Source organism: Mus pahari, chromosome 17 (assembly GCF_900095145.1).
Source record: "Mus pahari chromosome 17, PAHARI_EIJ_v1.1, whole genome shotgun sequence".
Taxonomy (NCBI): Eukaryota; Metazoa; Chordata; class Mammalia; order Rodentia; family Muridae; genus Mus; species Mus pahari.
Window position 1 is genome coordinate 53,712,102 of NC_034606.1, and position 12,891 is coordinate 53,724,992.

Sequence of the window (12,891 nt, forward strand, 5' to 3'; positions counted from 1 at the left end):
AAATTAAAAAAAAAAAAAAAAAAAAAGACCTTGTCTGGGGAAGAAAACACAGGCCACAATGCACAAAGAAAGTAGAATGTCGAATTCTACAGCAGACCCTGGAAGATTTTTTAAAGCTTCAAGTTCTTTCTTTCCTCCACGGTCTTTGTTCTCACAGCAGATCCTCCTTGCAAGTCCCACCCACCTGGCAGCTTTCATGTTCCAAAACCTGAACATCAGGCACCACAGGCCAGGGTGCAGAATCGCACCCATCCCCTGGAACACATAGTATTTGGCACTCCAGAGAAAACAACGACAGACTGCTGTTTCACTGACTTCAATTTTGGTAAAGCTGAACTTTCCTGAGCAGAAGGTCTTCATATAGCCCTGTCCTTTCTGCCTCTATAGGCTCAGAAGTCAGGCATGCTGGCTCTAACAGGACTCTTCTCTGAACAAGGGGTTACAATCACAAGACCTCTGTTTTTGATTCACTGACTATAAGTAGCAGGTATAGGTCTATAAAAACAAAAAGCATTTATTTACCCATTTAAAACTCTAATACAAAGGCAGTTGCTACCCAACTCCATCATGTAATCAATCACAACATGCTAGTAAGAATGATTAATTTCTTCAAACCAGACATTCATAAGAAAGTAATACAAAAAAACTAATATTCACTATGTTAAAGATAGGTTCTGAGCCAGTGCTGGTGGTGGCTCGTGTCTTCAATCCTAGCACACTCAGGAGGCAGAGACAGGCGGATGGAGTTCCATGACAGCCTGGCCTACAGGCATTCTAAAACAGCCAAAGATACAGAGACCTGATCTCAACACCCACCCCCAAAAAACCCCTCTGAAATCTGTCTACCAATACGCTGCAGAATGAACGTTTTTACGGAGCAGTTTACAGTAATACCCATGGGAGTTGCTTTAGGGCAGCTGTCTACTTCACATGAATTTCATCTTCTTGGGGCTTTACAAACCTGACCCAACTAAAAGCCCATACCCCTGTCACAGAAAATTACTTCCTTAAGGCTCAAAAAAGGGTTCAAACAGATACAAGAGTGAATTCACTTGGCATCCTCAGGCTATGATGTGAAAAGGAACATTTTTTGAAATAATGGAACAAAAACAGCATTCCACGGAGTAGTAGTAGTCGAGAAGACCCAAGGAGAGAGGGCAGCCCAGTGCAGACTGAAGAAGCTGAAGCAGTCCCTAAACTGCACAGAGGACAAGTCCTCCCACCAAAAACATACAATGTGTCAAGTATGGTGGGAGCGTTTGGGAGACAGACAGAGGATCCCTGTGAGTGCATGGCAGGTAGAAGACAGACCACCGTCTGCCTGCTGACAAGCAGCTCCTGTTCTAACCTCACCTCAAAGGTCACCCTACTGAGGTGGTAGTTCACTTTCCCAACCGGATGCTTTCACACAAGGTCCTAAAATCTGGTAATAAGGGAGTTTAACGGCTTTATAGATAGAAACAAAACTTAGGATGTTATTAAGTCCAGAAACCCTGGGTTGAATGAATACTAGTGTGGCTGTCGCTCCCATGAGTGTACCTACCTTATATTCCAGGCCAACAGGTGACAACTTTAAATTACCCCAATCTGTGCCTTCTTACATTTATGCCCCACTCCACAGTAGCTAGCAAAAAAGAGGTTACGGCTTAGGACACAGACTATCAGGAGATGGGACAGAGGTATGGCAGGACTCCCACGGGCCCTGATTTGTGTCCTCCATCAAGTCTTTCCCTCCATGCCCATCTGAGCCAGAAGCTCAGATGCACTTACCTCTGAGGGGGGATATACGGAGCGCACACGGTCGGCAGGACCGCACAGGGCTCAGTCAGTGTTTTCTTAGCCTTTTTTGCTTTTTTCCTGACCTTGGATGTAGACCTGACCGTTTTGACTGAGCTTTCTTTTCGACACACACCATTTTTCATTTCAACATCTCCATAAATGTTCAACGGCCTCCGGGTACAGCCTGGAGGGGTGTGGACATCACAGTAAGCAGTCTTTCTGACAGAGAATGTGGCGCTGCCTCCAGTCAGCTCCTTCACAGGCTCCATCTTCATGTACAGGCCAGCCTTCTGGGCACATGTCACATGGAATGCTGTGTAGCAATTTGCTTTGTGGCACTGAATGCAGGCACCCACACCTTTCTGCTTACAGAGGTAGCATGTCAGTTTCCACCGGGCAGGAGGTATGTTCCTCACACCATCAATGGGCTCAATGAATACGGTGTTGGCAAACCCAACCTCTGGGATCCACAGGGCACATACCACGTGGCCCCAGCGGTCATCGTCTGTCTTTTTGAAGGCACCGCCCTTATTCGGGCACAGCACACAATCCGCAGGGCGGGCCCGAGACTGCAGGCAGTGGCGGCAAAGCCACTGGCCCTCAGGGATGTAGGGCACCCCGTAGCACTCCTGGTGCACAGCCAGGTTGCACATGTCACAGAAGAGTATAACGTTGCTGTTCTGGCACTCCCCGTCCATGCAGATGCAGCAAACAGCGTCCTCATCTATCAAGGACTGCTGCTCACCCTGCTTCTGGTTCTCACAGTAAGACTCCTTCTCGAAGCGATCCATCAGGAACTCAAACATATTCTGTGACACGGCAGAGACACAGTCGCCCTTCCGCTTCTCATTGATGATCTCTAGCCAGGCATAGTCTTCCTCGTCCATGTCATACTCTACCTCGTTGTCCAGCTCCTCGGCTGACTTCTCGATGAACTTGTAGTACACAGGGGGCCTCCTGGGTGCAGAGGGAGGACTGTACTCCACAATCCGCACCTTAGGCTCGGGAAGGGCACTGGCTGAAGCCGGTGTGCCGTGGGTGCTAGGCAGGACTTCATTTTTCTTTTTGACTCTGTTGTTTTTGTGACGCTTAGTTCTTAAGCAAACAGGTGGCCTCTCACTGTTCTCCTTATTACTGTTGCATTCACTCATTTCTTGAGCAGTGAGGTCATCTTCTAGTATGATCTCCAAGGGATCAAAAATACTGATCCGATGCAAGCGCCCTTCGATTTCTATCTCCACCATCCTTTGAGCTTGTGCGTATGTCAGTGTTTCTCGAGTGGGGGAGTGTTTAATACTGCACGGGGAAGAAGGATGCCTCGCTGCAGAACCTCGATGACATCGTCCTTTCCTCCTCATTTGGCAATGATTACCTAAAATAAAGTCAAAGGAAAAGTTAACTCCATGCAGGATAACAGAAGCCTTCAGAAAAGTACAAACTATGCTTGGATCGCATTAACAAATCACCCCACAAACAAAGCTCAGAGTTTAAAGCCCCTGAAGACATTGACTTCCAAACAATGTCTCACATTTCAGCCAGCCTCTCCCTCACCACACCCAGGTAAAGGGGCAGATAAGGCAGGGAGACAGCAGGAAGCTGCAGCCCTCAGGATTCCTGCTGAATAGCTAGGGCACAGGTGCATTCCACCCACAAGTCACCTCTTTAGACCAAGCCAAAAGTAAGCTCCAATCGGCACCAGAGTCTCCAGAGTTAAGAGCCAGCCTCTCCCCCAGAAGTATAGACTGTTTTCCTGACAGACTTCACAGCACAGAGACTATGACCTGTGGCCACAAAGCGGCCACCTACTCTTAGCAATCTCCTTTCTTTCTCACTACTGCCCAGCAGAGAGTTCCTGGGAACTTTCCTGCTGGGTGGCAGAAACTTCCATAACTCAACAGCATAAAGTAGTCCATTCTTTCCACAAACACATCCTACACAGGACTAAAGGGAACGCTGAGCTGATCTGTGGGATTTTTTTGCCCAAGAGCCCAGTGTAGCTTTCAGGACGCCTCAGCAGTGAACACCTTGGAAACTGCCGTGGGCACCGCCTGCTTTCCCTCTCATTAGGCCAGGACCTGGCGTGTGCTCAGCGACATACTCTTCAAGCAAACCTAGCAGTGGGCAAGATCATCAAGTGACATCTCTGCTCTCTTCATGATGCACCTCAAAATGCTCAGCTCTTGCTCCAAAGAAAGGATGGGTTCCTGAAAACCACAGCCTGCAGAGTCCTCCCTGCCACCCTTTATCTCCGGTTCACACGCCTGAAAACTTCAATGCAGAGATTTGCTCATTTCCAGGATGGGCAAATCCAGGAAGCTAACAGCCTATATATTCCTATTCCTTGTGGTGAGTTCTGACATGATGTGGTGTCCATGGACCTTAGAGCAGACAGGCCCACTCTGGACCACTAGTCAAGCAGAATGAGCACATGGAACATCAAGGGTCAGGAGCACTCGCTCACACTCCTCCAGCCAAACAAACCCAATTTACTGACAGAAGTAAAGTTAGACTGACTCCCGAATATACCAAGTTGAAATATGAGGATAGTCCAGAGGAAGGGCTCTCCAGGAAGCATGAAATCACAACTCATAGTTATCTTACTAGTTTCTGGGAAAAGCCCTCAAAGAGCAGACTTCATGTTTTAAGTCCCAAAAGGAAATCTCTACAATGCAATTTTAAAGGCAGACATTACGGGCTGCAGAAAGCCATTCTATAGATACTCTCTATGAACAAGAAGATGATGAAGACTGTAGTCAGCCAGCCCCCAATGCACCTGCTTCTGAGGCTTGCCTTCCAGGTGCCTACTCTACACTGCATTCTCAGGGAACTGTCAAAGCAACCCTAGCCAGCCCCAAGCCTCTAGCCACATCTCTGAGGAGAGATAGGTCCAAATCCAGGTGTCAGCACCAGATTCTGCCCAGAAAGAACCACGGTGCACCCCGGATGCTTCACAATTCCCTACTGAAGCAGGCAGAAGCAACAGCTCCCAGATTAAAGACAAACATGTAATTTTCTCCTCTCCAGTAAAGTACTGTAACCAGCCTGTCAAATCCCACATTCTTCTAGTGGCACAGAAGGTCTGTCTTTAAACCACTTTTCTACAAGAACTGAACCTAATACTTAATGGCCACAGCTACTCTGTAATTTGAAAACGTAATGTGACCAGGGGAAAGCGAACATGTAGCAGTACTGCCCGGCACAGTGACCAACAATCTCATCTACTTCCTCATTTCCATATACCCAGCACTTTGCCCCTCTGGCTCTATGCAGAAACAAGCATCTCTCCATGGAGGAATCAGCAAAGGCAATAAGCATGCTGCTCCAGAAATCACTGGGCTAAACGCATCCTAAAAAGCTTTGCTGGCAAAAAGAGGGGAAAGGCTCCATGCTCAAAATCAGCTTTGTTCACTTCCTGCCCGGTTTGTGGACAAGCCATTTAAACTCTTCCGAGCTTCCACCCCTCACTGTGCAAGCACACAGGAAAGAGACACACCTTACTCTAAGGTGACCATCCGGAGAGTAAACAAGACAGTGCGATAAAACAGTAACTAAGTAAGAGGGAAATTCTGTAACTTCATGTTACCAGATGACAGATACTCTAAAACAGTCGCAGCTGGGTGGAGTGAATGTCCTCCATGAATGGGGGGCGGTTTCCTAGGTATGTGTAAGTGTGTCACAACTGCAGGGCACCATGAGGAGCTGTGTTTTCTGCAAATTAAGCACACAGGAAAGTTGCTTCTCTCCTAAAGGCCCAAGAAAGCCGCGCACGCGCGTTCCTTTCTCGGCGTTTCCTGCACACATCCACGGAGTTGTGGCGGAGCTGCGGGCTTGCTCCGGAGATACCAGGCCCCGCTCGACTTAGGAAATCTTCGGAGCCCGTCCCTCTTCAAGGGAGTTTCCTGTCTTGGCAAAATAGATCGGACCTATCGGTTACATAATGCGACCCGCTCCGCACCGCCAAGGCTACGGGGCGAGGACGTGGGCAGACGCCACGAGACCCCAGGCCTTCCGCCTCCTCCGCTGTCGTCCGACGCCCGGCCCCGCGGTCGCCGCAGCCGCCCAGACAGCCGAGCCGCCCAGAGCCCGCCCGCCCGGCCCGGCGGCCTCCCCGCCTCCTGAGCCCTGCCGATCGCTCCATTCTCTTGGCCGCGCCTCCCGCGCCGCGGCGGCCTCCTTCTACTCCTGTCTCCCCGACCCCGCCGCGGCCTCCGTGTCCCTCTCCGCCCCCACCCGGCTGCGGCCTCCGCCTCCGCGATCTCGCGGTGGCCTCGCCTCCCGGACCCGGCCTCTCCGGCGAGCCGCCGGCACCGATCTCCGGCGTCCCCGGCCGCGCCGGCTCACGGCGGCGCACGTCCGCCCGGCCTTCTCGGTCCCTCCGGCTCCCGCGCCCGCCAGGCCTCACGGCCTCCGGGCCTCGCCGCCCCAACTCTCCGGCCTCCCCGCCCGCGGACAATGCGGAGCCGCCGCTGCCGCCTCCAAACATGGCGCCTGCACCTCCGCCCCGGCCGGCGAGGCGGGCGGCGAACGGCGACCGCCAGACACTCACCTTCGGGGCGCCGCGGCCGCGGGAGCCCGGCGGGCGGGCGAGCGCGGAGGCCGGCGCGGCCGAGGCGGCGCTAATGGCGCCGCGGCTCCTCCGCCAACGGCCGCGCAGCCGTGCCCCGCCGGGCTCCGGGGCGCGCTCGGCCAGCGGCTCCGGGCCCGCAGGGCGCCGCGGCTCGGGCGGGGTCGGCGGCGCCGGCACGGCCGGCTGAGGCCGGCTCGGGGCCCGGCCGGGCGGAGGACGCGGACTCGGAGCTGCTCGGACGCCGGCCGAGGCGCTGCTCGCTCCCCAGCGAAGCAAACAATGCGGCGAGCGCTCCGCCCGGCGCGCTGCGTGCGAGACGCGCCCCGCCCGCCGCCGCCATGACGCGCGCCGCGCCAAGCTGGGATAAGGGGGCGGGGCGGGATGCGAAGGAGAGAGTGGGGTGACCAGGAAGGGTGGCTCTCGGGGAGTTAGGGTGGGGATCCGGAGCGGGGAGGAGTGCTAAAGAGTGGGGTGACTAGGAGGAGAGTTCTGGGGGAGACAGGCCAGGGCTCCCGAGGACGGAAGGACTGCTGCTGTAAGAGAAGAGTAACCAGATGGATGGTGTTTACTATGAAGTCAATGGCACAGAGTAGAGCGAGAATGCTGACCCTATAGAGCCAGGTGGAGTTTCCTGAGAGTGCGTGCTTTCCAAGGGAGTGGTTCTTGAGAGAATCAAGAGATGCATCCTGGGCGGGGGGAGGGGAGGGTATAGGGGACCTTCGGGATAGCATTTGAAATGTAAATGAAGAAAATATCTAATTAAAAAGAGAGAGAGAGAAATGCATCCTAAGGGGAAGAAGTGGGGTTCTGATAGTGTCCGGTAACCAGGGTGGTTCACGGAAGATGAGTTAGGAGGGAAGGGAAACGAGGACCGTGATGGAGGGTCACCAAATTAGGCTGGATCCCTTTGAGGAATAAACGGCTAGGGCTGGAGAACCCTAAGGTGGCACTAGAAAGACATTAACAAGGGCACGAGGTCGGTGGTTGGGTAGAGGAGGGTATGGGAAGGAATGGTGGATGACTAGTGACTAGGACAAGTAGTGAGGATCTCAGAAACTATGGGGCAGCCAGGTTTGGGGGCGCACCTCCAACTCACGCTTTGCTTTGCTTCCTTTCTTCTTCTTTCCTTCCTTCCTTTTTTTTTTTTTGCTGGTTTGGTTGGTTGGTTGCCTGATTTTTGGTTTTGTTGTTTTGAGACAGACTCTCACTATGTAATTCTGACTGTCTGTAACAATGTAGACAGAGATCTGCCTCTCTAAAGGCATGGACCACCACCCGTGATGTGACTTAGGCCTTCCTCTTACAAGCATTGAGGCAAGAGCAAGAGAGGCAGTTAAGCACTGATGTCCCTACCTAGGAACTGGTAACACAACATCCCTATTGCTGCTGATCAATGCTGTGGTGGCCTCCAGCCATCAAATTCTTTCACTTCTACTTCATAACTATAATTTTCGATACTGTTATGAATGTAAATATTTGATATGCAGGACCAAACGGGTTGTGACCCACAGGTTGAGAACCTCCGCTGTAAAAGGCTTGAAGGTTTTGAAATCAAGGCCCTGGTGGGTTGGTGCTTAGAGACACTGATCTTACTCTCCAGCTTGTTCCCTCTACTTTTGTTTAAAAGTTAGTGGCTTCTAGAGAATTTCCATTATGAGATTTAGCTCTAAATATTCTGAGATGGAGTGAAGACTAGGTGGTTCTCTGATTGCCTTGGAAGGCTTATGACAGGTGTCATGGTAATGAACCACTAGTTATGTGCCCATGATATTAGCCTGGACCCCTCATTTAGACAAAGGAGCTATTCACTCATGAACAGAGCTGCTCTCCTCCCCATGACATGCAGAGCAGGTTCACAGCTCAGGATGTGGCACCAGTCGGTTATTGGGACAAGGCAGACTTGCTCATCTGTGTGTCCCAGCTCTTGACTGGCCACTACTTGTATCCCACTGCAGCCAAACTGTGAGCTGGAAAATACTCATTTTGTTGTTGTTTGTTTTGTTTTTCAATACAAGGCCTCTCCCTGAACTTCCTCTGTAGAGCAGACTGGCCTTGAACTCAAGAGATTTACCTGCCTCTGCCTCCAGAGTCCTGGGATTAAAGTAAAGGCAATTGCCCTGCATGAAAAATAGTCTTTAAGGGTGAGTTAATTCTGGAGCCACTCCCGAGCAAGGCCTCATGTTTGGCTAGTATTCTCTTCACGCACACCACTGAGCCATGGTAGGAGTACCCTGTGAAGCCTGAAAGCATCTGCCACAAAGCCAGGAACTGCAAATGCTGCCTCCTCTACAGAAGTCCACTCTTCTGAATGTAAGCATGCCAGGACCATGAAGAACAAGCAAGATGAGCCCTCAACCTTCTCTCTACCTCAGGAAAACTAAATGCAAACCAACAAGGGAAGGCCCTCCCACCACACGGATCAAAGGTAAGACACTATCTCAGAAAACCAAAGATGAAAAGACACAGCACCTTCAGGAGCAGGAAGAACTGAGGGACGGGGGCACTTCTCAGGTTAAGTCATTCTTAGTAGGCTACAGTGATCCCACAGACTGGCACGAGACCAAGACAAACTGCAACTGCAAGGGTTAAAGCAACTGAAAAGCTACCAGAGGAAGGGCCTTCATTTTTGCTTTGTTTTTTTTTTCTTTTTGTTTGGTTTGGTTTGGGGTTTTTTTTTTGGTTTTGTTGTTTTGGTTTGGTTTTTTGGTTTTTCCAAGACAGGGTTTTACTGTGTAGCCCTGGCTGTCCTGGAACTCCCTCTGTAGACGAGGCTGGCCTCAACTCACAGAGCTCTGCTTCCTCTGCCTCCTGAGTGCTGGGATTAAAGGCATCCACTGCCTTCTGGAAGGACCTTCTTTATGATGACTCAGATAATATTTGTAGGAGGAATTAACTAAAATTCTAAAAGAATTGAACCTAGAATTCACAAGACAGTAGAAACTAGTGTTCAAATGAGACAGCACAAGAAAGATGGACTCATCGCCCATATATGGTCAAGTTTACTGAAACAAATATCTTTAAAAATGACTAAAAGATACATGTTAGCAAAGTTAAAAGTGAATTTCGTAGCAAGACATGGATTTCAGCCAGGAAACCAGTTTGGACTGTTAATGTCAGATAGTATCAAAAGTCTCAGACAAACTGTTGCACCTATAAAGAGAAAAGGCAACAGGAAATGCAAACACGTGATGTTCTTACATTGTTTAATTAACACATTTTAGAATCCAAAGAAAATGGATTATAATGTTTAAATATATAATATTTAATGTCAAAATTTATAAAACATAAAATGTGACTCACATCTTTCAAATGTAAGAAAAAGATAGGAACTGGGCAGTGGTGGCACATGCCTTTAATCCCAGCACTTGAGAGGCAGAGGCAGGTGGATTTCTGAGTTCCAGGCCAACCTGGTCTACAGAGTGAGTTCCAGGACAGCCAGGGCTACACAGAGAAACCCTGTCTCGAGAAAAAAAAAATTAATTAATTAATTAAATTAAATTAAAAATAAAACATTTTTTTAACTGTGTTCTCACAAAACAAAAGAAATGCCTCATGTAGCAGTATATTCTTTTTTTTTCCACCGGATGTTTGTTACAGTGTTGCATTGATTTCCTTTCTTGCTGCTGTAACAAAATAACAAAAGCAACATAAGCCTGCGGCACACGCAGAGGCAGGCAGATTTCTGAGTTCGAGGCCAGCCTGGTCTACAGAGTGAGTTCCAGGACAGCCAGAGCTATACAGAGAAACCCTGTCTCGAAAAAAAAAAAAAAAAAAATTTAAAAAAAAAAACAAAAAACAACACAAAAGCAACTTAAGGATGAAAGAGCTTACTTGGGTTCACTGTTTAAAGGTGCAAGGCATCATGGGAGGGAAGCTAGTCATACTACACCCACAGTCAAACAGTTAAAACAGTTTTATTTAGTGCCCCCAGCCAATGGACTGGTGCCTCCTACAGTTAGGGGTGGGTCTTTCCATCTTCCTTACCCTGATCTAGACTCTCTCTCACTGTCCTGCCCAGAGGTTTGTCTCCTAGGTAAAGACAGAACCTGTAAAGTTGATAATATTGACCACCATAAATGCTTACTCTTTTGTTTTTCGGCAGAATCTGGCTGTCCTGGTTAGCCTAGGACTCGCTATGTGTAGCCTATACGAGCTTTTAACTTAGCCCTCCTGCCCCTGCCTCCAAAGTGCTGAGATCACTGGTATTTGCTACCATGTCTGGCTTATAACCTTTCTTCTTAACAAAAACAGAATGATTTACATAATTATAATAGAAATCAGTTGTCCCCTTCACTGGGAACTCTAATTCTGTATGTTACCAATGCCTTACATTTAAGGTCGGGGCTGGTGAGATGGCTCAGTAGATAAGAGCACCCGACTCCTCTTCCGAAGGTCCGGAGTTCAAATCCCAGCAACCACATGGTGGCTCATAACCATCCGTAACAAGATCTGATGCCCTCTTCCGGAGTGTCTGAAGACTGCTACAGTGTACTTACATATAATAAATAAATAAATAAATAAATCTTTAAAAACAAAAAATTTATATTAAAAAAAAAAAAGACCTTTAAGGTCTTTCTCATGAGTCACATGGCATGCCCACCATAAAGGAACAAGGTTTGGAGTACCTGTGTTTCTCTACACCACCCTTAGACCCACCCACACTGGCCAGGCCCCTGTACTCTGACATGCAAAGGCCCAGCCCTACACAAAGAAAGACATGGTCTGGAAAGGCAGGAACCACTGAGGCCAGGGAGGGGATGAAACGCCCCTATCACACACAGAGGCTATAAGCAAACTTGAAGATAGATTGGCTCAGTTTCCTAATCAAGGGATAGAAAGGCAAATGAGAACATAGCTTGGGCATAATTGATGCTCAGTCCTACATTCCTCATGATGACATCTTCAAACAGAGCTGATATTCCGGCCTTGGTCTTGTGTAATTCGTGGCTTAGATATACCACTTAAGAAGGAGGTTCATCACGTTAATTGCCACCTCTTCTTACAGGGCCGGTGTGCATGAAGCAGGTCAGCATACAAGGAAACTGTCTTTCCCGGGACGACAATAACCCTTGAAGATTATCATCACAAGTAGGAACTAATAAAGCTTTTCTAGAATTTACAATTAGGCAAACAAGTGGCATGTGTCTTTTTGAACAGCAGGGTGAGTGTTGTCCAGCAGACTTGCCAGGGGAATTGTCTGACTCCTAAGTTATGCATCTTGCTGGACCATTAATTATGGTCTTTTACAAGTTAGTCAAGGTAGGTTTTTAACTAGCAGAAAACAGATGGCTAAGTTAAATGCTTCTTGTCTGGGTGCAAATAAATTCAATAGTGAAACACAGAAAATTATTTTTGCCTAGGGGAAAAGATGATAGAAAAATGGCAGACTGATGGCCCTTGAAGGGCCTCAACAGTTTTACTTTGTAATCTAGGTTAGCAAGCCTACTCACACACGCTCTGTGTCAGTCATTGTAAATGCCGCTCTTCAGTCTCATGAGGCGGTTTTACCATCCTGTGCTGGCTTTGCTCACTGGTGGTTAAACAAATACCTGACACTTCTTTGCTTTAGAGTTGTATGAGTCATGTTTGTAGGTTTCTGAGGGGCGTTCCTCATCAGAGCATCTTCTCTAAGAAGCCCAATGGGTCCCTAGGATGCTATAACCCTCTGGAGGCTCGGCTTCAGCCTTCATCCCCAAATCGCTCTGTTGTCTCCCTCCACAGTAGGAAGAAGTGTGTCTCTTAGAAAGCTGTTTTAATCAATCAAAAGTCCTGAACCATGACCTGGTTTGGAAACAGTTTTCACATGTGTAATCAAGGTCCTATCATTAAACCAGGCCCCACTCCTGTGCCTAATATCCTGTGGGAAAGGGGAAATTTTAGACCCAGGCACAGTGGGACAAAGACTGCAGAGTTACCACAAAGCCAAGAGTGCGGAAGGACTGACAGCCACCAGGAGCTAGAAAACCCAGGAGGGTGTGGCCCTCATTTCAGACTTTTGGACTCCAGACGGTGGGACAACAAACCTCCTTTAACGAAGCTGCCCGCTCTGTTTCAAAAGCTGTGCGCCATGAAGGCAGCCTCAATTCCTGGGGCCTCTGTACTTCTGAATGATAAACACCTCAACTGCTCAGATCCATCAGTATCCAAAAGATCCATCAGGAGCTACGAAGGGTGGTGGAGGCACAGGCAGGAAGATTACTGAGTTTGAGGCCAGCTTGGTCTACAGAATGAATTCCAGGACAGCCCAGGCTACACAGAGAAACCCTGTCTTGCAAAACAAAACAAAACAAAAACAAAAACAAAAACAAAAAAGAACAAGAGGAAGGCAGAACTCTCTGAGACTCTCCTGATCTACACTGAGCTAGAGGATAGCCAGAGACAAGGCAGAAGAAACCTGTGAGTAGCTCGTTTCTCTGCCTCCCATCCACCAACTCTGGGCGGCATGAAAAGTGCCTCTCTCCCAGGCAACACCAAAGAATTAACTTGATGCCCCGTGGCACCGGTTACATAAAATAGACCAGGAAAGCATGGCAAGGGCTCTGAAA

The 12,891-nt window shown here is 48.9% G+C and overlaps 1 protein-coding gene and 1 long non-coding RNA gene across 4 annotated transcripts in view; one reads left to right on the plus strand and one right to left on the minus strand.

Moving 5' to 3' along the window:
* The window catches only part of Brd1 (bromodomain containing 1), a 50,062-nt gene extending 43,447 nt beyond the window's left edge, over window positions 1-6,615 (minus strand). For 2 of the 3 annotated variants that reach the window (XR_003845455.1, XM_029547894.1), the window contains exons 1-2: window positions 6,326-6,359; window positions 1,771-3,151 (exon numbers count right to left, since the gene is read on the minus strand). Coding sequence is in view for 2 of the 3 variants with exons in the window: in XM_029547894.1 (XP_029403754.1) it covers window positions 1,771-3,137 (1,367 nt within the window). In the remaining variant the exon portion in view is untranslated. Of the gene's footprint in view, window positions 1-1,770; window positions 3,152-6,325 lie in introns of all 3 variants that reach the window. The other variant, XM_021216382.1, reaches the window with a different exon arrangement.
* Window positions 6,616-6,851: 236 nt separating this feature from the next.
* Window positions 6,852-11,464, plus strand: LOC115062422. Its single transcript, XR_003842385.1, has 3 exons — window positions 6,852-6,967; window positions 8,362-8,771; window positions 11,352-11,464. It is a non-coding gene; the product is annotated as an uncharacterized LOC115062422 (long non-coding RNA).
* The last annotated feature ends 1,427 nt before the right edge of the window (window positions 11,465-12,891 follow it).